At 45.5% G+C, this 25,297-nt stretch overlaps 2 protein-coding genes across 2 annotated transcripts in view; both read left to right on the plus strand.

The window, feature by feature from the left end:
* LOC147732612 (contactin-associated protein-like 5) overlaps nt 1–25,297 on the plus strand; it is a 1,641,055-nt gene that overhangs the window by 391,658 nt on the left and 1,224,100 nt on the right. The window lies entirely within an intron of this gene.
* LOC147732616 (uncharacterized) lies at nt 4,064–24,623 on the plus strand. The gene is made up of 3 exons (XM_086959030.1): nt 4,064–4,440; nt 4,727–5,526; nt 23,707–24,623. Exons 1-3 carry the CDS (start codon nt 4,106–4,108, stop codon nt 24,621–24,623), a joined length of 2,052 nt encoding a protein of 683 aa, XP_086815156.1. The 5' UTR covers nt 4,064–4,105.

Below are 25,297 nucleotides of genomic sequence, written 5' to 3' on the forward strand. Positions count from 1 at the left end.
CAAAGTATGTCAGTCGTGAGCGCCCACCAAAGGTCAGAGACCCAAACCGATCAATACCCTCAATGCTGCGGAGACCAGGGATGCGAAGAGGACATGGACGATGATGACCTCGAAGGTGCAGTGCACATAATACATGCTATGCAACCAGATAGGTGCCTCCAGAAGCACATCTCAAGATGCAGTGTCCTCGTGGATGGCCATCAAGTACATGCACTTGGTCAACACAGGGGCCTCACTCAACATCATGGCGCAGTCCCTGCTGCGCACATTTCCGGTTCAACCCACTATGAAGCCTACCACCACAAAGGTGTTTGCCTACGGATCCACCTCTCTGCTTCCCCTAGTGGATGTATTCGCATCTGAGATCACACATGAATCTCACTCAGCGAGGGCCACGATCTACATAACCAGAGGAGGTACCGGAATGTTTCTGAGTTGTTGCACAGCACAGCAGCTTCAACTCATCACATTTGCCTTCAGCGCATACCGGGAAAGCATGGAAGACATGGTGGCTCAGTTTGCATCGGTATTCGAAGGCATGGGGTGCCTCTAGAGCTATTTTATCCGCCTGAACATTGGTGACTCGATCCGACCGGTGGCTTTGAAACATTGACGAGTGGCCTTCCACCTCAGGCCCAAGGGGGAAGAGGAACTGAGGAAGTTGGAGCAGGCAGACATTATCGAAAAAGTGGAGGGCCTGACTCCGTGGGTGTCCTCAATTGTTGTAGTTTGCAAACCCAAATCAGCTAAGTGAGGTTTGGATATGCGTGGACATGCCCCTATTGAACTTGGCCATCAAACGCGAACACCATCTGATGCCCACGGTTGATGACATTGTATTAGTAGTGACTGGGTAGAAATAGTTCTCAAAAATAGATCTGATAGCCAGCTATCATCAGATAATGTTGGACCCTGACTGTCATGCTATTACTACCTTTTCCACCCATGTAGGCTTACGGCCATACAGGCGTCTCAGTTTCGGGATATCGAGTGCCGCCGAGGTTTTTTCAGGACACCGTCCGAAGCGTGTTGGCTGGCCTGGATGGAGTCCTCAATGTTAGCGACGACATTTTGGTCCATGCTTCCTCTCTTGAAGGACACTTTGATCACCCGAGAGTCACCTTTCAATGGCTAAGAGAGAATGGTTTCACCCTTCACCGACACAACTGAGCTTTCCTCCAGAATGAAATATTGTCCTTTGGATATCGGTTCTCCCAGAAAGGTGTACAACCAGATCCTGCAAAGGTCCAGGACATCCAAGCTGTCCCTGGTTCCCCCAGAGAGACCCGCATATGGAGCTTCCTCAGCATGGTCACCTACTGTGGCCGCTTCTTTCGTAACCTCACCGACCTCACTGGTCATTTGAGAGAACTGGCTAAGGCAAGCAATGCCTGGAGCTGGGGCCTAGACAAAGTAGCAGTGTTCCAGGCTAAGAAACGGGCACTGTCAGAGGACACAATATTAGTCTATTTTGACTTGAAAAAAGACTCTGAGATATCCTTAGATGCCAGTCCCACCGGCCTCGGTGCTGTGCTATCCCAGAGGCAGAACAATGAATAGTGGGCTCCGGTGGCCTATGACAGTCGAGCACTGACAGACACTGAAAAACGCTACTCCCATATGGAAAAATAAGCCATTGAGGTACATTGGGGGTTCCACCACTTTCATCTGTTTCTATATGGCTAGTCTTTTGTGGTTCACACTGACCACGAACCCCTCATCCCATTATTCATGGGGTCAGCATCCAAACCTCCACCCAGGATCGAGAAATGAATACTGCAGTTACAAGACTACCATTTCACAGTCTAGTTTTGACCAGGTGCTCAAAGTGCCGCCGACTATCTTTCTAAGCATGCTAGACCAGCCACTGAATGTGAGGAACAAGATGAACAAGTCATCGAAGAATATGTTCGACTGGTCATTGAGCACTCTTGCCCACTGCCCATCTCGTTGGAGGAAATCGTTCCAGCCACTCAAACTGATGAGTGCATCCAGCTGGGCATCTCTGCAGTGAGGTCCGGAAGATGGGCTACCCTACAGGATAAGACTACGTATCCCAAAGAGACCGCAAGATCAGCGCTAACTTCTCTGTACAATTTTGCACTGAATTGGTGATATCCCGAATGGCTGTCTTATGAGGGGCCCCCCTGCCAGTGGTTCCCAGAACTGTTCAACAGCAAGTGGTGAACCTGGCCCATTTGGCCCACCAAGGGATCATCAAGACCAAGTCTTGGCTGAGATGCAAAGTCTGGTTTCCCGATCTGGATAATCTGGTGGAACAAAATGTGTGGCAATGATCCTTATGTCAGACTACTGGATCCGCTGATCCCTCTGCACCCATCCTTACGGAAGACATTCCCCCTTTTCCCTGTAAAAGGGCTAGTGCTGACTTTGGCAGCCTCCTGGATTGTCACCACATGTGAGACTACATGGATGCTTTTTCAAAGTACCCAGATATCGAGATCATGGAATCCACCACAGCCAGTCAAACGATACCTCGTTTGGAGAAGCTCATGGCCACTCATGGCCTACTTAAATAATTAAGTACTGACAATGGAACCTCTTTTACAAGCCAGCAATTCACGGAATATCTACAATCCAGGGGTGTTGCTCCTATGGGGAGGCTGGGCGCTTCATGCGCACCCTAAACATAGTGCTCCGAATTGCAGTAATCAATAGTCAAAATGTGGACTGTTATCTCGATGCATTCCTGCGAATGTATCGTCTAACTCCTCATACAACGACCCAGGTCAGTCCAAGTGCTTTGTGCATGCATCGCACACTGGGCGATGTCATTCCCTCTGTGTAGAAGCCGTCAGCGATGCAACATCAGGTTGATGAGAATTTGCAGAAACAAAGAATGAAAAATGAGCACAAGTTTCAGACTCGGCGGGTGAGACAAAGTGCAATCTAAGCCGGTGATCTCGTGTTGGTCAAGAACAAACAGTCCAGAGGGAAGTTCACTCTACCTTTGGAGCAACACCCCTGGCAGGTGCAAACAAGGAAAGAAAACATGATTACGGCTAAGATGTCTGGGGAAACCATCACGAGGAATGTCTCATTCTTTAAGAAGTTCCAGGCCTCTGTAGCAGGACGAGCAGGGATCCCGAGACCTCGGGAATGCAACCACACCTTTGGAGAGAGGACTGATGGAAGATCTGTTGGAGGCTCCTGTTTCACCAGACTGAGTCTGAGTGGCTCCCTCGTTGTCCGATGGAGTAGGACTCCATCAGTCTGATGTGCCCTTCAGTCCTGGTATCGTGCCACCTGCTTTCCTGCTGATTGAACTGGAGTCTGGAAGGCATTGAGAGATACCATCTTCTGCCCATCAGGCAAGATCCTCTCATTTCAATGACTTTATATTACATTGAACTGTGTGAAGTGACTCAAATGCTCTCTACTTTCGATCTCTCTCACCCCCCGCTCTCTTTTCTATTTCTCATGTATAAAGACCAGTGATTTATATTTTTTTGTTGTTTTCCTCTATTTGTTTGACCTTTGGGTAAAAAAGGAATGTTATGTTCACGTGGGCGAGTGCACGAAAGTTGGGAGGGGTGTTCAGATTCCGGCTCCTACGCATCCGGTTGCAATGGTACGGATTGTGACGACTGGGGAGGAATAATAAATATGCTACGGCAGAGAGAGCCGGTTTCGCAAGCAAGAAACATTGGGGTAGATGTATCAAGATTTTCGTTAGCGATTTCTTAATAGCGAGTCGTTGCGAATCGCTATTAAGAAATCGTTAAATGCGATGTATGTATGTTTCTGCGACTTTTTTGCGATTCCTTAAAAGTCGCAATTTTGTTTTTAGAATTTTATGCGACTTCTTAATTTGCAAATTTCGCAAATTAAGAAATCGCAAAAAAGCGTGAATCTGCTGCTGCCAACTACAAAATAGCTGAGTCATACTCTGGAAATGGGCTTGATTAGTTTCACCTGCATGCCTGAGCCACACCCAGTGGCAGTTGGAAACCTGTTTGGCTGGAGAGAGGAGCTGCTTGACTTCAGGATGGAGGCTGCAAATTCAGAAGGAGGCCCCTCAGCAGAGAAAAGGAAAAGGAAGCAAAAGTTTTCTGAGAGGGAGGTGGAGACACTGGTGGAGGAAATGGCCTGCAATCATGAACTTTTGTTTGGAAAGCAAGCCAAATATGTTCCTGAAGTCAGGAAGAGGAAGTTATGGCTGGAAATCCAGGAAAAAGTCAATGCAGTTGGTGTTATCCCAAGAACAATTGATGAAATTAAAAAGCGTTGGTACGACATGAGGCTGAGGGCAAAGGAAAAACTTGCTGAGAGACTAAAGGATGCCAATAAAACTGGTGGAGGATCTGGAAATGTAGACCAACCAACCCCACATGAGGAGCTCATTGAATCTACAATTCAGCATGAAAGTGTTTCCGGAATCTCAACCATTGACAGTTCTGATCACACAGTTGCTGAACATGGTAAGCAGGATGCTTGACTTTTTCATTGCATAAGTTAGAAGCATGAGTGTATGAGTGTGTGAGCATTATTCCATGTGTTTAATAAATAACAGAACTTAAATGTGAAAATTGATCCACTTTTTTGTTTTACATTACTGCATACTTATGATATGCAGTACATTTAAGCTGCACCAACATACATGCATCTGAATAAGTACACAATACTACCTCTTTAGTTAGCTTAATTTAATAGTTATGAAGCACACAGACAGGCAAGCATCTCATGTGACTCTTTCTTTATTCCCCGATCATGTTGTAGCTTCACATGATGGTGATGGGGGGCAATCCTCACAGGAACATATTACAGCCCCAGAAGAAGGAAATGTCAGTGATGAGCATGAATCATTGTCTTTTTTGAGAAGAAAAAGAAAAGCAGTTGCACAACTGCAACCTTTTGAAGAATCAGATGATGAACCCGAGGGATCAACAAATAACATAAATGTGTCAGAACAGGAAGTTATACATCTTGACACAGTTAGTGATTCTGCTTCAAGAAGATCATATTCTAATAATAATACCAGGAGAAGCAGGGGAGAAGTCACAGAGACAGCAAATGTTTTTGCTGGTTTGGAAAACAACATGCTTTCAGTGCAACAAAAACAACATAAAGCATTAAGGTCAATTAATGCCCAACTAAATAAATTAAACAAGAGTAACAATAAGGTGAGTGATGGTATGGCCCGGATGGCTGACTCCATGGACAGACTTTGTGTAGCATTTGAAAGATCAGAGTCAAACAGAGTGAGGGATTCTCGCACTCATAACATCAGACTAAAGAAGTACTATGCAGCTATAAATAGTCTGTGCACTGTGACAGCACAGAGTAATAGGCGAAGCATTGCCATGCAACGCATGGTTGGTGAATGCAGTAGAAATGTTGCCAAAGGGCTGGATAAAGTATCCCATTCTTTTGAATTATTAAAAACTTGTCAGAAAGGGGCAAGTGTGTTCTTTGAGGCCATTGAGTCTGAGGACACTTCCAGTAGAACCAGCAGTAACCCTACGCCCACTTTGGACACCCCTGACATGAGGAGTGGAAGCCTTGGTAGCCAACATACATCTGTGAGGAGAAGTGGCCCAGGCCAACGCAGGAGTAGCAGAAGGGGAAAAAATTAAAAAGAAAATTCAACATATATATTATTAAAAGAGAATGACACTGTGAGCAAACATTCTCAGATGTATGTCCTGTGGATTAACAGGTTCCAGGTTTTTGTTACCCATCTAATTTTGAAAAATTAAAGGTTTACATAATGAAAACAAAGATGTTGTGTTTTTATTTCTTACCTAGAAATAATTGTTAGTAATTTCTGCACGCCTTTGTCGCCCAGCCACAGCTCCTAAACCTGTAGCACATCTTCTTGGTGGAGGGACATCATCATTGTCTGAAGATTCAGGGTCACTCACTTCACATTCTGTTCCCTTTCTAATAGCCATGTTATGTAGCATAGCACAACTTGTAATTATTTTGCAACACAGTGATGGCTTATATTGCAAGGATCCTCCACTTTTATGGATTCTTCTGAACCTGCTTTTCAAAATTCCAAAAGTTCTTTCAATAACTCCACGTGTAGAACGGTGTGCCTTATTGAATCTCCTTTCATGAATGTTACTTGGATTTAGATAAGGTGTCAAAATGAAATCACGAACTGCATAGGCGCTGTCTCCTAAATTGTAATTTCAGAAATGTGACAGTTTTAAAAATAGATTGACAAAAGTTTTAAAACTAATTTTGTGTTTTTAAGTAGCACTTACCAAGCAGAAATCCATCTCCAAATTCACCAGCACTCAAACATCCATGTAATCCACTGTGTCTAAATATATATGAATCATGAGTGCTTCCTGGAAATTTTGCAACAATGTCAGTAATAATATATTTAGCATTACACACCATTTGAATGTTTAAAGAGTGGTAACTTTTCCTATTCCTATAAACATGCTCAGTTGCAGCTGGAGGTGTAATGGCAATATGTGTCCCATCTATACATCCAATTACATGTGGAAAATGGGCAATTTGATCAAAATCAAATTTCGAAATTTGGATATCTTGAGGTGTGCTGGAGAAGTAAATATGATGTTGCAACCTGTTCATCATTGCATCCAAAAATACCCTAAAAAACCTTGAAAAGGCACTCTGAGATACTCCTCCCACCTCTGCAATCACCCTTTGAAAAGATCCTGAGGCAAGAAGGTGCAGGGAACATAAGACCTGCACATGAGTTGGTATAGAATGTGTCCTGTGTGTCTCATGCTCCAAAAAAGGCTTTAACTCCTCAATTAAGTCCAAAATGGTATGTGGATGCAGTCTATATTTCTCAAAAATGTCTTCTTCAGTCTGTTGAAATAAGGTAATCCTCAGTTTGAAAATCCTTTCCTGCCTCTGTCTCATCTGTGCAAGAGCTTGGATGCGCAGTCTTCTAGCTATCAGGTAAAGTATAGCCATGGTTGTGTTGAAAAAATCAGTTGGGGCTGTCTTTTAAAGATTCAAAAAAAATTACACCTGGTTTGAGTTAGTGTTAATTGCGAATTCTTATTTTGCGATTTGCCGTTTTTCGCTATTTGCGATTCTTTGATACATTTCATAGCGACTTCTTAAAATGCGATCATGCAAAATAGAGAATCGCTAAGAAATATTCGCATAAACATGAAAACGCAAATAACGAAACGCAAAAAATAGCGATTTCTTATTTTGCGCTGCGAAAAAACACATACATCCCGAAATATGCAAAATATTCATTAACGATTCGTTATGGTCAAAATTCTGCGAATTTCGGCCATAACGAATCGCAAAATGCTTGATACATCTAGGCCCTTATGTTGTGGCCTCCATTTATTAAACAAGCATGAGGCCTGTTTCACACGTCCAACGTAGCTCTAGACAACACAACAGTCCCTACAGTATTGTTGCCGACTCCAGTACCTTGGAAGTCGGCACAAAGAATGAGCACGATTGTAGAATGCACTTAATGCAAATGTGCATGGGATTAGTGCAGGGCAGAGAAGGTGTGTGAAAGAAGATAACGGTGAGTGAGGGTTAAATAGTTTTCCAAATAGTAAGCCACTGACCGTTTGCGTCAATACCCATGTGCTGAAATTTCAATACTGTGACCAATGATAATTTGTTTTGAAATCCAGTCAACAACCAGTGTAAAGTTAGACACTCAGATGGATGTGTTGTGGAAACAGTCAATGCAAAGGTTCTGTGCTAGGGTCACTGATCGCGTACATTGTAATGAACAATCCAAACAAGTATGAGTAAATAAGATTTATTGTAGAATCCAATCCTAGCACAGAAGAAACGGAGGCAGCACACATACAAACTCCAACTGCTCCAGTCCTCTGCTTTCTCTACCTAGCTTATTCAGTTTCCATAATATACCATTAGATTCTAATAGGTCCTATGACACAAAGCATTCCACAACTCTACATCATGACAGTTCTGAGCATAGAAAGGACTAAAATTACCGTAATGAAAATTAAAAACTAAGGAAGAAAGGCCACTCGACGTAGCTGCTGAACATTTCTAAACATTGTAGCTTTTATTGGTAAGACAAATGTATGTGTAGGTCATTATTGTAAAAAATGCACATGAATATGTCATGCCTGGCAAACCCCTATTTCAAAAAAATGCTTTCAGTTGTTCACTCTCATAAGGCAAAAACACTTTCCATATATGAAGAATTATGGGTTTGTTCTGAGAATGGCTGACAACACAAATCCCAGTCGTCAATCTGATGTTGGCTAAAGAACAGCCAGGTCTGGCTAATTGCTTCACTTGGGGGTTGCCTAGTAGCTTTGGCTACATCATAAATGCATACAAGTGTATACATAATCCAAGTATTTTTTTCACCTTGAAATATTTTAGAACCAATCCAATGAAAAATGAGCTTCTGAGAATATAATTATTTTTGAAACGTTTTTTAATGGTTCTCAAGATTCTTTAAAATAACTCTTGGAAGCAATGTTGCATTGAATGTGCTTTAGGGTCTCATTTAAGCATTGATAGAAGGGCTATTGAACTGCTGTGCACTGGATTTGGTGCCTCAGCCTCCCTGACCAGTTATTAAATAATGCACACCCACTTACATTTTGTTCCCATCTTCTTTTGGATCTGCAGGACGCTGCTGCCACATGAATGATAGATATTGCTAGGAGAAGAGAAAAGATTTAACCCGGTTTGGTGCAACTACATTAGTTTTCAGCCTGTCAGCTCATGAATTTTATTAGAAGACCTGAGGCTTATATTATGCTTTCTTAACTTGCTACTTTTATATAGCAACCACAAATCACAAAAAACCCATACTTTACTGCAAACCTTGGGTTCATGCTTCAAGTTGAAGATAGTTGAAACCACTTGTCAGGTAACAGCTTAGTGCATATATCAGTCACCAGGAAGTGACAGTCTCTTTTCTTGTTTGCTCAGCCACCAGTTAAGTATTCAATTTCACTCCTCTTTGTTTTCTATTGTGAGAACTTTGTTTGAAATGTGTTTTTATTGCAAATATGATAATGTCCTGGGCTTACTCAGGCTGTTTAACACAGCTGTGTTTCTAATTTGCTTTGTATCTATAAATCGAGATAGATTTTTAGGGCTTGTTTTCTCTTGACTGCTACTTGGGCTCCCACAATAGGCACACCATATGTTAACACGACAATGACACTGCAGTGACCAACATGCATTACTACTGTAGAATAGATACAGATTTAGAACACTTAACTAACTATACGTCCCATGACTGCACACATGCATTTATGTCTTGCAGTTGTTAATGTCTTTTCAAAGAAGCTTTGATGAAAACAGTTCAAACAGCAATGGTCGAAGGTGTTGTGCATATGTCAGATTGTTTGGTGCATGACAGTGAAACTAAAACTACAGCTTACATGAGTGTTGCCCTTTTTTATTTCTGAATATTGGATTTTAATATATATATTTATGCGAATACTGTTGCTTTTATGTAAGGTTGAAACTATGATAGGAAAAGCTATGAATTACCTGATATTTTTAATATTTCAGAATTTGAAGAGGGAGGATTGAATGAATATAACCTATATTCTTCACTTTCTATTGATATTTTAAAATCCGTGGCTCAAGAAACTGGTTTCTGGGCCTGTGTAATTACTGAAAACCTGACCCTTATCTTCTGGAAGTGGCAGGGACACTCACTTTGGTGAGTCAGTCTCTGTAGTAAGAGATGGTCACTTTCGTCAAAAGGCTCTAAGGTCATGTGTAGGTTTCATTACAAAGAATATCACGGTTCAGTGAGGCTTTTTTTCTGTGATCCATAGAATGGAATAGTGAGGGCCTTTGTCTCCATCCAGGACAAGCCGTTAAAAGTAGGGAATTCCTGTACTTATTTTATTTTGCTGAATAAACAAAGAAGTCTAGGGATTCAGTCCACTTTCTTGTCTGAGGAGGCTCAACAAGTTTTGTGTTTTGCTGATAATGCCAACTTGGCTATTAAGCTGGAAAGACACTTAGGGCTTTAATATGCATTTAGTGGTCCAACTGCTGTAGACTGCCCCGCCAACAGCCCACGGCACTGGCGGTACAAAACGTACAAATTACAGGTCGACCGTAGGCGGGTGGTGTGGAGGATTAATCTTTTCAGCGGTGGGGCGTACTGTTACCAAATATATTGATGCCTATGTGTGCATTTCGATTACATATGTGTTGGATGCGAACACATATGCATGGCATATGTGAAACAATACCTTATACCCATTACTGGGGTTTAGCCCATATGTGGGCCGTCCTGGCAATGGGTATATGGTCTGATCCTGCAAGTACACGGGACCACCAAACTCGTAATAAGGTCCAATTTTATTTTGCATACGATTGAGTATAAATCACGTGAACTTGCAGGATCAGACACTCGTCCGGCAGCTCAAGGTTTGTTTTTGCACTGGATGTGTTAAATTTTACAAGGACAATGACTCAAGGCTTATACTCACTGTACAAAGTACACTACTCCCTCACCATTGCCATTTTGATAAACTGCCTCAATACTACCCATTGTTGTAATTTGGCAGCGATTAGGTTAAGCATTATACGAAGACATCTTGTATTAGAGACTATCCTGTCCATTTTGCGGAATCCATTTTGTATTTCTGGCAGCTAGTTTGTTTGCCATGTGCTCGCCCTGTGCTCTCTCCTATCTTCCTGTTAACTGCTCTTGAAATCTGCCTAGAGACGAGATATATATGTAGCCTCTTCTGCTTCACACATGCTTAGTTGAGCATACAGCTGTCCCCAACTTGTAACTGTCAGGATGTGTCCACCAGAATTAACTAACTGTCAGCCCCTCCCACTTGTTGCCAGCACACTCTCTGTATGACCTTGTATGTATTTGAAAGCAGAATTCTGTACTTGTACCGCCTTCATTTGAGCCCCTATGTGGGTATAAAAGGACCAAGCTCCTTCCAGTCAGTGTGCTACTTCATGCATTATCGAAGGGTGCTGGGTAAATGTAGTTCCACCTCTTGAGGTTTAATAAACTCTGTCTTTTCTATTCCAGTTTCTAAGCCAACTTCTTCCTATTGGTCTGAGGACTCTGTGAAGAGAAGGGCGAATCCCTTGCACTGGTAGGCCTTGCTGAGGCTCACCACCACACCATGTGGTGGCCAGTTTAAGTATTAACAATAACTATTTTCTCCTTTCCACAGAGGAGAATGGCCTGATGTTTCCCCTAAAATAAAGGTCAAGGGAGAGCTTTTTCTCAATTTCTGCAGTCTGATTTCCGCCTCTTATGAAAGTTGGTTGCTAAATTATTCAGTCAAATTTAGCAAGCAATTTTAGAGAATCCCTGGGTTTTCCAAACCATGCAAAGTGTTGCAAATTGAGTTTTTGGCTACTTTTTAAAAAAGTTTTCTCAAAGGCCAATAGTTGCAATGAGGTTCTACCCATCCAGTACATCTGGATTTTTTGCTTTTTGGATCAGCCGGTTTGGGGATTATTACAGTGGGCCAGTCTCACTACTTGTGTCTCACCCACGGTAACCACATGGCAAATGGACTGAACTTATTTACCGCCAGTGTCCACCTTTCAATATAAGGCTGCTGTGAGGCAGCGAGGTTAAAGGGGGCTTGGCAGGTTACACATGAGCTCGTCTGCACACATGTGTGAACATGTGTGTGGCCAACGATGTGAGACTGCTATTGAGCACAGCCCAGTACCTACACACAGGTAGCCTGTGTAGGTAGAGGTCCCCTCTACCTACACAAGTAGAGGGGATTCCGCAGGATTAGATATTGACCTAGGGTAGGCCCTACAAAGTTGGTGAACACTAATAGGGAAAGCAGGTTATTTACTGTTTTGTCTGTAGTGACACTTTATTATACACATAGGGAGAAAACTGCCTCAGAGAGCAGTTTAGCTTTGAGTTGGCCTACAGAGGCCAGTGACGCATAGAATTGAGGTGTAACCTCTGCAGGAAAATCAATCCTGCAAATTCCAAATAGATATCTGTACAGTCGATGTGTCATCCAGAATTGTCATATTTCCGTGGCTTAGCTCGGATCAGAGCACAGTAATTTTGTCACCCTTCTGTGCCAGAGTTATTACATTTCAATCTAGCAGCAGAAACAAATGCCTCCGCCCACCGAGGGAGCAATAAACAGTGCTTTACTCAGCTCCTAAGGGTTAATGGGGTGGGAGTGGAGGATCTGCATCAATCAATCAGCTGTCCCACTGTAGCAGGGAGGGACCTGACCAAGCCCACTGAACAAAGGAGTTAGCTAAGACCTCTAGAGCGGGAGGAAGTGAGGCCCCCAATGGAAATGTGACTAGTGACCTCTGGATGACATAATATTGAACTGTCCCTGCATGCTGTGCAGGAGGTTTGGGATGGAGAGAGAGGTGACAAGGCATCCTAGGATTAACCCCCCTAGGATTGGCTCGGGGTGCTCCTGGAAGCTTTGACTTCCGTTTAAAAACTCTTGCACAAGGGGGAGACTCTCTCTTGCTTGGTAATTTTTATGGGCTCCACTGCTGTATTATGGGGCTTCCTTGGACAACTGGAAGAAAGAACCTCCTGATGCCTATAAAGAACTAGTGAGACTACCCAGTTGACTCCAAGACCAGTGGACCTCACCAAGGGCCAGTGAGGCTGGCCCTCTTAACCACTTATGGACTGGTTGGGGGAAAACCTTGGACTTCTGCGCCCAGAAAAACAGACCAAGAAGATGGCTGGTGCAGGGAGCCTAGAGAACCAGCTCCCTGAGGCCTACACTGATTTAGAAGTAAGGAGGTCTGATGCCACTGCCCTTGGTGGTTTGAGATCACCACACGAGTAAAATGAGGCAAGGATTATCAAAATTGACCCAAGGGAGCATGAGTTACAGTATTTTAAAGAATGGCAACCTTGACCTCTTTTTCGCCTGCCTTGTGTGTGGGACTACACTGCTATTACTCACCTTACGCCTGGGGTGGGCCAGGGTCTGGTGCAAGATTTGTTTATTTAGTTTTCCTCAAGGAAGGGGAATGTGTGGAGCCCCCTCTGTGGCCTTTCTACTGGCCTGTGGACCCCATACCCAGGCTGTTTTCACTGAAAAGGGGTCAGAGTCCTGATTCCCAGCTCCCCAAAGCAGAGAACGTTGGGGGAGTGTTAATATGCCCACCATGCCAGTGTCCTTGCCCCTGCTCCCCATACCTCTGTCAGGGGGCAGCAGGGCAGCCACCACAGAAGGTTGCACCCTGCTTCCAGGAGCAGGCATGAAGAGAACTGTGTTCAGCTCCTGCAGGTACACAAGAAGGAGTGGGCTGCTTGGTAGCTGACGGGGCAGTAAGGGGTAGGCTTCCTCAACTGTACCCCAATGCTAGAAACATGGGGGTGCCCAGCCCCTCATAAAGCCAAAAATAAAATGAGTGGAAGCCAAGCGTTACAAGAAGAAACCACACAGCACAACCACAGCTGTGACTCTCCCCAGCACAGGGGGAGAGCCGCTCTTCAAATATTCACTGGGCCCGCAGGATCGCCCCATAATGCCTTACAGGCACTTCAATTTATTTAAATGTATTTCCCTCCTAGTGGTGGCCTCAGCGTTGCTGGTCACCGCCAACATCATGAAGGAAGCATGTGGAGCTGCAGTAGAGGTGGAGCTCTTTCCCTTAGGATTTTTTTGTTTTTAGAATGACTGATCCTATGTCTCTAGAGGGGAATCAATGACCCCTCCAAGATTTTGCTTAATGTTTCAAAGCACTCGCAAGATTGGAGCAGCTACTCTACAGCAAGGCGTGCTGCACACTCTAGGAGTTGATTGTGTGGTTCCAATAATTGTGGTTTGAATATATTTACAAAAAGTGCAATATTGAGGCTATTGAGGATCCCTTTAGGTGTGAAGTCTGTGGTTGCATATAATGTAATTAAACTGTGATTCCATCTAAGAACTGCCATTATTATTGTATTTTCACGACTGGACACTTTATAGGAAGTATACATACACGTTTTGCTCATTTTAAATTCTTTATTGATCTAGTAATACTAACAGTGTCTATTGATCACAGTGAAAATGTTTTACTGACATTCAGAAGTGCATTTACATCTTTGATTATTATTTCTGATTGCATTTACCTGCAAAATGATGTCTTTAATATGTGGTTTGCGTACCTTAAACCTTCTACCAAGCCAGTAGATTTACCTTATATGTTTGTATGACCCCTTTAGAGGGCTCAAAGTTGATTAGACAATGTCATCTACGGCATTTCCATCTGCATATGTACATATTTGTAAAGTAACATGTAGTATTTAGTAGCGTGTGTTTAATAAATGTACTTTTCATTTTTCTAAAGAGAAAGCACTGAATGGACAATCATTTATCTAGTGGGATTATTGTGTGTCAGGGAACGGTGTTTATTGGCCCACACCACCTCCCCTAAGTAGGCCCTGGACTGCTTTGCTTTGCTTTGATCGCTGAAAAACGGAAACACTACAATGGGGTGCTTGGACCCCGGTAAGGAGAATTGTTGACCTATTGCTTATGCAGGCCACACAAATAATAACCAGATTTCCTACACCATTTATGTGTTTAGAATTAGAGCTCATGTAGAATATTCCAAATTATCAATGGAAGAGCTTTCACACAATCCTAAGTGTTTTAAAAACAAAAGGAACCAGTAACATCAAACAAGAGGTCATTGTTCATCTCAGAGGTGTGCTTTTTCCATGGGATGGATAGATAACCCAGACCATAATGACTCTCCCTCTCTGTTCCAATTTGTCTGGTACATAAGAGGCTCCTTAGATTTCAGTAGGACACCAGGGTGTACCAATTCGTGTCTAAACCTCTTGATTTTCTCTTTTACTCTATATTTAACCAGGGTTGTAGAATCCAAATAGAAAATTTCACAAGTTCCATAATCCAAGTAAAACTCCTATAAAAATAAATAGCAATAATGTCACACTGTTATATATCCCTCAGTCAATTGGTATTGTCTACTTATGCTGTATTTCCATAACCTCTTCATTACTATGCATGTTAATATCTCTTAATCGGACATCTACCGAAGGGTATCTCCATAAAGACAAAGTACCTGAGAAGAGATGGTGTTTGTTTCTTCAAATGGTCGTACCATCTTAACTAGATTCCCAGATATCTTCTAGACATAGTCTCATGCCAGTCTGTGGGAATGTGCTTGGAGTATTCAGTACTCAACTGGGGGGGATTAGATGTGGAAGGAAACTTCACCCAGTAGTTTTCCAAACACTGAATCATCACTGGTGCCTGTTGCCAATAGATCCTTGTCTAATGTTTGCATTCACAACTGCCCCACTTTTACAGTATCCTCTTGCAATAGATATGTTCTTGCAAGGCCAGTCACATTTACGCGTGTCCTTCCTTTGTAATGATTTCCAGGTGCCTGGCTCAGATTCTTACACAGATGACCATTGTGGCTCTAAACTCTGGATGACTCAGTCTTGGCTTTGATTTCTGCTCAACATGGTAATGGACATTCTTGTATTGCTTACATTTAACTCTCACATTCTCTAAGATTCACACAGCAAGAGTCACAGCTGATGGCTCTGAAACTTTCTGGTATTCTTAGTCACTAACGGACCTTTTACCTTGAGCTGCTAGCCTCATGAAATCTTCCTGTGCCCCAGATACCACAAAGTCTTGCAAAAACGTCTTAGTTGATTGGTGTGTGAGAGAGAATCACAATCTAATTTCAGCATATGCCATTTCAGATCTGAATTTGCTTCCTTCATTGGTATCTCAAGGCAAGTCTTCCATAATTATTACCAGATAGCTATCATCTATTCTGCTGGATCTGAGCTTGATGAGGACAAACCTATGGTGGAACATCCTTTAGTGTGGAAACTGCTGATGGATATCAGATATCCCACCATGTAAACTCTTATTCCTCATCATAGTATTATAAACTTTTTCTGTAATTGTTCTAACTTCACTAATCTGCTTGATTTCCTTTTGATAGAGTCTAACATGATAGTGCTTCAAGTGTTTCTACAAGACATTCTTTGCCTCCATGGATGCTTCTTTCTGGTACCAGGGGCATGAAGAATGCCTTTCCTAGGTTTGCAAAAACAACAGTTGATGGACAGAATGCAGAACAATGTCATACATTCACCCCAGTACAGAGATCTGGGCCTAAATCCCTTGTTTTTTTTAACTCCACACCACCCCAGTTCAGACATGGCCATATGCAAATCAGCCTTGACCCTGTGCCTCATGGGAACAGTCCAGCCCGAACTGCCAAGCCATGTCTTTCCTGGAACGGAATCAAGCATCCTAGGACCGGTTTCTGGCTATCAGCCATCATCAGCCAGGATAAATTGACTCCAGTGGTGTGGAGAGCATGGGACTCACGTCTGAGCATACCCATTCCACTCGGGGTGACAAATGCAAAAACAACAGTTGACGGACAGAATGCAGAACAATGTCATACATTCACCCCAGTACAGAGATCTGGGCCTAAATCCGTCGTTTTTTTGCACTCCACACCACTCAAGTTCAGGCAAGGCATGGCTTGGCAGTTCGGCCTGGACTGTTCCCATGAGGCACAGGGTCAGACTGCTTTGCATATGGCCATGTCTGAACTGGGATGGCAGAGTGGGCTAAAGAAAGGTGATGGATTAAACCCAGATCTGTTGACTGGGTGTGAGTGTTTGATTGGTTCAGATGCTCCGTCCATCACCTCCCCCTTTTGTACCGCTTTGTTCGCCATAAGTTGGTAGGGTATGCTCAGACGTGAGTCCCTTGCTCACTTTTCCACTGGATTCAAGCAAGCCTGGCTGAAGACGGCTGTAATGCCCGAAACCGGTCCTAGGAAGCTTGTTTCCTGGTCCAGGGAAGGCATGGCTTGGCAGTTCGGGCTGGACTATTCCCATGAGGCACAAGGTCAGACTGATTTGCATATGGCCATGTCTGCACTGGGGTGGCAGAGTGGGCTAAAGAACGGTAATGGATTAAACCCAGATCTGTTGACTGTGTGTGTGTGTTTGATTGGTTCAGATGCTCCGTCCATCACCAACCCCTTTTGTACCGCTTTGTTCGCCATAAGTTGGCAGGGTATGCTCAGACGTGAGTCCCTTGCTCACTTTGCCACTGGATGCAAGCAATCCTGGCTGTAGAAGGCTGTAATGCCAGCAACCGGTCCTAGGAAGCTTGTTTACGGTCCAGGGAAGGCATGGCGTGGCAGTTCGTGCTGGACTGTTCCCATGAGGCACAGGGTCAGCCTGATTTGAATATGGCCATGTCTGAGCTGGGGTGGCAGAGTGGGCTAAAAAACGGGGATGGATTAAACCCAGATCTGTTGACTGGGTGTGAGTGTTTGATTGGTTCAGATGCACCGTCCATCACCACCCCCTTTTGTAATGCTTTACTAGGTTTGAGCATCTCTATTTTCCTCCTCATGCAAAGCGATGTGTAGTAGCCTTAAATAACATGAATTAAAGATTTCCAAGTATACATTGCTCTAGAACGGCACTGCTTTACTTTCTTGATAGGACATATGTTGCTACTGTGTTCTTTGGTTCCTATACATTCTTTTACATTTTGCATTTTGTAAAAGATTTTGACTGTATAATGTAAAGGTCTGTGTTCAATTATTTACAGAAGCACCGTTTCAAAATCCTTGCTCATAGCAACAGGAACATAGTACATAAGGTAAATTGCATTTCAGGCGGGAAACTTGTAGATAGATATGGATTTGATTAATGTATGTGATAATTGTGAGACAGTTTGTAGAAAAACAAAGACATACAATGACATACATAGTTATTTGAAAGAAGGAAAGGGGATACTCTGGTTTGGCATGATTCAATTGTATATTAAGTTGCCTTTGCTCTGAAAGTTAAGAAGGTGAGCTATTATGGCAGTGTTAAAAGCAGAACGAAAGGAGATTGAGCATAACTCAACTCACTGAGGTCATTATTTGAAGTAAGGATGGTCTTCATGTTTTTATGTATGCCACTTCGATGTCTCAGTTAGTTAAACTTGCATTGCTGACATTATCAGATCTGCAGCTCACAAGTCTAAAGAGCAGAAAAAGGCCAAATCAGTTTTCTATTCTTCCAAACAGATGTACATTCATTGTGTGCCATTAAACTATGTAATAGGAACAGCAGTGTTTTGGTGTGATGAACTTTATAAAAAGCCAAAAACCACAACAAACATTCTTACTTAAAGGGTCTTTCTACTGAAATGATCAAGATTTAGAAAAGGTGCTGTGAGATGGCTGTCACATTTATTATGCCTGCCCCAAAGATGAATCCATAGGGCAGATTTTAGTAACTAATAAAATCATCACAATAACTTTTACACCCATAAACTTGTTTCTAACACTTCGGCAGTCTGCATTATCCTGGGCTACTCAAGCTTTCTGGTAAGGAAGAGTAGGGCTAGTGAAAACAAGTCAAAGTATGTGGATTAATTCTGAACAACCCCTCCTAGTCATAAGCCTACACTCAAAACAACTCAAATCATGGTGGATGAAGGAGAACTCTGTTACTCTGGCAGGCTGGTGAACATCAGGATGTATCCAGATGGATATTTCCTAACCCAGTAGATACTGACTCTCTCTTTGGAGCAAAGCACAGGGGACAGGGACATGCATGTTGTAACGCCTAAAGTAAAAAGACATCATTTAGGGAAGCAACATTTTTTTAGGCCCTAACAATATCATCCATACGAAACAATTCACCTTATATATCAGGGCCTATATTAAATATAGAGTTCACTATCCTCGTTTGTGCACATGGCCCACCTTTAAGCATCTGCACCAGGCAAACAGAGGAGCAGTGCACCCTATTACAATGAATGTGCTGCCCTCAGGACAGCCGTGAAGATGTGCAGCCCAAGGACACAGCGTTCACTGAACTATGGAGCGGCAGCTTCAAGCCACTCCATATTTTTCTGGGCAGACAGCAACCCATCCCCATTTTAAAGAATGACTAGGGGAAGAAATGCTCTCTCAGAATAGCACTGGCAGTGCAAGTGCACCAGCCCTATAAGTATTACGAATGGGCCCCACAAGCATCTGCGGCCCCTTCTTTAATACCATAGTTCCACATAGGTGCAAAAATCAGGGGCAAGTGAACATTTGCACCCCTGGGGCACTAAATGTAATACAGCCCCAGCAGTGTTCAAATGTGAGGGACAGGTTCACAGTCTATGCAAGTTAGTTAAATTTCAGTTCATATTATATACGTTCTTCTGACATAGATCTACTAAAGATCTTGGGGGGAAGATTCATCAAACTTTCAAGCAGTGTAGTGCAGTGCCGCACAGCAAGCCACTTTGCTCTATGAAAGGGCAGGAATGCACCGTATTTAACATTATACAGTTAATTCCTCTCCTTTCCTTGCTCTGGTGCCTTTTTGACTGCTCCAATGCAGGCACACTTCCGCTGTGGTGCAAGGGTGCCTGTATTGTAGGCAGAATTGTATTTGTGCAGGAAGAGGCACCTTCCTGGTCAAAGACAATCCTCAGAGGCATTTTCTTCTTTCTAGTGTGTTGCAGAATTAAAGAGGAAACAATGAGGATAGATAAAGATATTTCTCCTCATTGCACCTCTTCTGGGAAGTCATACTGTTTTGACACATTCACAGTTTTATCAGTGTTGGTAAATCTGGGAATGCGCACATTCTATGGATGGATGTGTGGGAACCCCCACGCTCCCCCATGGAACAACTCCCAGGGGCAGAATAAGTCAACACAGCGGTGTGCACTGAAGTGCGTTGCTCCAGATTTATCAAGCTATGCTGGGCCACACACAGTGGCCTTGCTTTTCTTGATAAATCTTACTTTGGTGCTATGTCACATTTGTCTCCCTTGCATGGACAAGGCTGATGCAATACATTGATAAATCTGTCTCCAGGTATAAATCCAGCCATTGTAGACCTATGATGGACATGTCTGGATTAAATGGTTTCACAGTCATACGGCATACATGCAACATACTACAAGCAGAACTCTGCGATTGTGCACACACACACATACACATCCATAAGGGGGGATTGTGGGATAGATTGGACCCCAGTAATGAGGAATTATATGTGGTAGTGCTGATATAGTGCCACCTCATAAGGTAAAAAGGTCTGTGTGTCAGAACAATAAATGATTGCCTTCAAACTATCCATTGCTAGTTATGAAGAAGCATTGTCAACTTTGATGTTGGGAACAAGTACACTTTCTATTCAACACTGGCCTGAAATGAGCAGGACACTTTGAGGCTTTAAGACCTGATCATTGTTGGTGCGAGGCAGCTGCTTCTAAAGAGCCGCTGGGGGCTCGCTGTTCCATATCTCCCAGCACTCCCTGCACTTTTCAATCATGTGAAGTGCTGTAAAAGCACCAACAACGCCTCGCTGACTGGGGGCTTGGAGACAAGATATTGCTTTGTTGGGGCAGGGGACCCGCTTCTGAAGAGCCGCTGGGGACCCGCTGTCCCATAACTCCCTGCACTCCCTACACTTTGGAACCCTATGAAGTACTATTAAAAGTGCTGATTTTGCCTCGCTGACTGAGGCCTTTGAGACCTGAAAATTGCTTTGTTGGGGCAGGGGACCCCCTTCTGAAGAGCTGCAGGTTACTTGCTGTCCTCTAACTCCTTGAACTCCCAGCACTTTGGAATTCTGTGAAGCACTATAAAAGTGTTGATGTTGCCCCGCTATGTGGGACACATGCGGGCCACACCCAGGCAAAGCCTGGGCCATGTGTGGGCCCATCCTGCGCTCGTTAGTGCCAGGAGAAGACAGGGAAGGGCGACTTTGGCTTCATCTTTTGACATTAGAAGCAGTCTTCTAAGTTAGTCTCTACCTTCCTTGCTTTTCTTTCCAGTTGAGCTTTGTACTGCTTGCATTTGTGATAAAAGGCTCTGGGCCAGATTTACGAGGAAAGTGACTCAGTGTGGGCCGCAAGCCATTTTGGTGCACCTCGCTGAGTCACTTTCAAAGCACAGGGATGCAACATATTTACAACAATATGTCCCATCTCCGTGCTTTCTCCTGCGCTGTAGCAGAAGCTGCTGTCATGCGCCAGCACAGGCACCCTTGTACCATGGTGTAAGGATGCCTGCATCATGGGGAGATTGTTTATGTGCAGGAAGGGTTTCCTTCCTGCACAAAAACAATCTGGAAAATGCTGTTTTTCAACTTCTATGAGTTCTGCAATAGCACACATAGAAGTTAAAAAACTTCATTGTTTCAATGATTGTTTATGTACAGAAAAGGAACCCTTCCTGAACAAAAACAATCAGTGGTGATTTCTACTTTCTATGTGTGCTGCAGAATGCGGCATGCATAGAAAGTGTAAAAGTAAACGAAGAGAAATTAATACATTTCTCCTCGTTTTGCCTCCATATGCCTCCCCTGGGGAGGGGTAGCATTCAGACTCATTTTCAGATTTACGATTTCTTGTAAATCTAGAAATCTGTCTGGTTCCATGGGTGTTGCGTGGGAACACCACAGCAACACCCATGGAATGCCCCTTTCACACAAAGTGCTGCTTGTAAAGGGGCCAGATTTACAAGGACAGGAAAAGCCACGCAGGGTGGCTTTTCCTGTCCTTGTAAATATTTTTCTCAAAAAGTGATGCACTGGTAACGCAAAGGGCTTGTGGATCTGCCCCTGTGTATTGACCTCTGATTAATTTTCACCCTTACGAAAGATGAAACCTGATTAGTGGTTGAAAGTAAATCTTCAAACATTTTGGGAGGTACTGACATTGCTTTTGGTGGAAAACAAATGAAGTTTAACTTTGGCACAGACTGAGGGAGGTGCCTGGTCCTTACATACTAGCCTTGAGGGGAGAACTGAATCCTTATACACAATCCTTGTGAGGAGAAACGCATCTTTATACATGAGCGGAGAACTTTGATAACATCTTTGTTTAGATATCGGATAGCGACTGAATTGGGAATGAGCCCTAAATGATGATTTTATTGTTTGTTTTTATCAGGGGGCCATTGGCTGGTAAATACCTATGGTAATGTCCTATTACTTACCGGTAATCTTCATTACTCAGGGTCCCGTAGTCCTCGACACCTTCATACTTACAAGTGGAGATAACCATCTCCAGACAGAAAAAAAAACAAGAGGAATGCTGGGACACTAATACTGCCCCTCCCCCCGGGAGTACATAAGCAGTACTTACCCAGCAGACCTCCTGTACTAACAAGCCCAGACAGGAAGGCCGGCCGCCCGGGAGGGAGGGAGGGGCGCATGAAGGTGTCGAGGACTACGGGACCCGGAGTAATGAAGATTACCGGTAAGTAATAGGACATTACCCCCAGGTCCCTCCGTCCTCGACACCTTCATACTTACAAGTGGAGAATACCAAAGCAGAAAACCCGGCCTTCCGCACGCACAAGTACACCCAGGAAACCACAACAAAAGCAGCCACCCAAGGGAGCACCGAGAAGGAGGAAAGGCAGACCGCAGGAACAGGCCGGCCCGCAACCCAGAACAGGACAGCAAGGACAAGGACCGGAGCTCCAAGAAAGGAGGCCACCAACCCGAGAAACTGGCAACCGGGACCTGGACCAGGACCAGGACACCAAGACCAGCCAAAACAACCCACCGGAGAAGACCGCCCAGGCCAGAACCAGCAGGAAGGCACACAGGGCCAGGCAGACCCACCAGGAAGACGAGACAACCCGGAAGAAAGCCAAAGAAGGAACGGTCAACAGAGCGCAGGCACAAGCGCCCAGCCCTAAAAGGAAGGAGAAGCACAGGCCAGAAACACGGCCAAACTCCCAAAAGAAAGGACACAAGCCCAAGAGAACCGAGGAGGAAACCCCACCGCGGAGGCCAGTAGGCAACAAGCACTCAGGAGCCGAACAGGACCTAGAACCCGACCCAAAAGACAGGGATGGGAAGGAACCCCAGAACCCAGCCGAAAGCCCACCAAACAAGGAGAGGCCACAAGACCGGAAACCAGCAACAAAGAAAACTCAACTAGGACGGGAACATAGAAACCGACCACAAGCCCTGAAAAACCCCCAACCCCAAAGGGATGGAACACAAGGCAGGAGGGGAGCACAGAGCAACCGGGAAACCCCAGCAGCCGGCCAACGAGGCACAGAGGGCAGCACAAAGAAGGTGCCCAAAAGACACAGGAACCCCACACCCAGGCCAGGCAAGCAGCAAGGGCAGGAGCAACGGGAAAAAGAAAGCCCAGGAGGCACAGCACCCAGACCACAACCACAAGGCCCCAACCCAGCAACGCCGGAGAGGAGCCAAGCAAACCGCAAAAAGAGGCCAACAAACCCCAACAGAAACGGGAAGCCAGGACCAGAGCCAAGCAACCCGACCACGCAGGAGAAACAGCAGGCCCAAGCAAACCCCGAAGGAAAGCAGAGGACCAAGCAGCAGGAAACCACAGACAACCCGCCACCCGGAGGGAGGGACCCGCAGAGGCACGAGCACCACAGAACAGCACCCCAACCAGAGAGGGAGGGGCAGCCAAACAGACCCACACAGGGAACAAAGCCCAGGAAAGCAAGGGAGGAAGGAGCAAGCCAGGACCACAGAACCAGGAATGAACCTGGAAAAGGCCGGCAACAAACCCCCAGAGCAGGCCAAAAGGGGTCAGCACAGCCCGAAACCCAGAAGGCACAGCCCGAAGCCATACACAACCAGCATGAAGCCGGCAGAACCGTAGCCACAGAACCCCACACAGGCCCCCAACACCGGGAAAAAACAAGCCCGGGAAGAGAACCAACAGCACGAGAAGGCCCAGAAGGAACCACCCCGAAGCGGCCCCAATGCAGAACACCCCGCCAGGACCCAAAGGGACACCAGCCAGGAAGCAGAGCCCAAAAAGGAGCCCAACAAGCAGGAGCGGCACGCCCCAGCCAAAACCTCAGCCAGGCACCCTCCAAGGGAACCAGGCAAGACCAGAACTACACAGCGAGAAGACAGCAGCCAGCAGCCCCAGGAGGCCAGTCAGGCACCAACCCGGCCCAACCAGACACAAACACCGCGCAGACAGCGGAGCACGGGGACAGCAAACCAACCCGGAGAACAGGAGCTACGACAGGACCCGGCAGCCGTCAGGAGGCCCCAACCAGGAACAAACCAAGGCAGGCACCACGGCAGAAACAGGAGGTGCGGCCAGGAAACAGCAGAACCAAGCCAAAGGCAAGCACAGGGAGAGCCAGAGCAGAAGCAGATAGGCCAAGCCCACAGAAAAGGCCCCCGTAAAACACCAGAAGCCCCAGGCCGGAGCAAAGGGAAGACCCAGGCAGGCCCCCCACCAGGCACCACGCCCGAGAACAGGCGCAGGCAGGAAGGAACCAGAACAGAAGAGCCGCACCCAAGGCAGAACAAGCCACCCAAGCGTAGGCAGAGGGGACAGAACACCCCAAAGAACCACCGGCAGAACACAGGCAAGCACCCACGAGAGGAACGAGGCGCAGCCGAAGGCAAGGGAGGAACAGGGCCAGGAACCATGAGCCCTAAACGTCGACCAACCACAAAGAGGCCAAGAAGGAAAGAACCAGGACCCCAAGCGGAGCAGAGGCCACAACAGCCAGCCCGCAGCGGAGGCAAGGCCACCGAGGAAGAAAGCCCGGCAGGTCAACCGGAAACAGAGGAGGCCACAGGACCCCCCCCAATCCCTACAGTGGCACAAGGAGTAGAAGGCAACCCAGCAGGCCGCCGCAGAAGAAAAGAGAAGCGAGGCTGACACAAGAACAGCAGAGGGCAAGGCGCAAGCAAGCAGGCAGGAAAACCCAACAACCCAGGGAAATCTACAAGCAAGCAAAGGCAGAGCCAGCGAAAAAGAACCAGCCCCCACAGAGGCCACCGGAACCCTCGCCAACCAGAGGCAGGCCACAAACAGAAAGGGTGAACACCCACAGAGACGCCAAGAGCAGGGGCACCCCCCGAAGAAGAGAACCAAAGGGAACAGACCCATGGAACGCCCTACACCGGAACACAGTAAGAACCAGGGCCGGCCGGAGGCCAGAAATAGGCGCACACGAGGCAAGCAGCGCGGATCCAGGAGACAGCAGCAGCAGGAAACCCCAAAAAAGGGGAGGCAGCACAGAGCCCGTGCGCAAGCCCCCCGGCACCATACATCGGTGAAAACAGCCAGAGCGGGGACCAACAACCCAGCAAGGTCTCCACCGTAACAGTGAAAAAACACATCACACATGCAGCAAAGGAACAAGGCACACCAGTGCTCCATGCAACACAAGCATGCAAGAAAAGGGAAGGCAACCCAGGGACGCAAACCCCCGAATAACCCCGTCCCCCCCCCCCCCCCCCCCCCGGCCCAGCGTAGAAAAACCAGGGCACACAGAAAACGCTGCACAGGCCCCCGGAGAACTGACAGTGGGCAAAAGGCCAGCCAGCACT

Source organism: Lissotriton vulgaris, chromosome 2_1 (genome assembly GCF_964263255.1).
Source record: "Lissotriton vulgaris chromosome 2_1, aLisVul1.2, whole genome shotgun sequence".
Classification (NCBI taxonomy): domain Eukaryota; kingdom Metazoa; phylum Chordata; class Amphibia; order Caudata; family Salamandridae; genus Lissotriton; species Lissotriton vulgaris.

Bases quoted from the DNA above. Each gene is read 5' to 3' on its own strand.
- LOC147732616 (XM_086959030.1), top strand. From the start codon at position 4,106: ATGGCCTGCAATCATGAACTTTTGTTTGGAAAGCAAGCCAAATATGTT. The intron at 4,441-4,726 runs TGGTAAGCAGGA...TTCTTTATTCCC, and splicing joins GATCACACAGTTGCTGAACA to CGATCATGTTGTAGCTTCAC. The intron at 5,527-23,706 runs GTAGCCAACATA...GCCCCAATGCAG, and splicing joins CATGAGGAGTGGAAGCCTTG to AACACCCCGCCAGGACCCAA.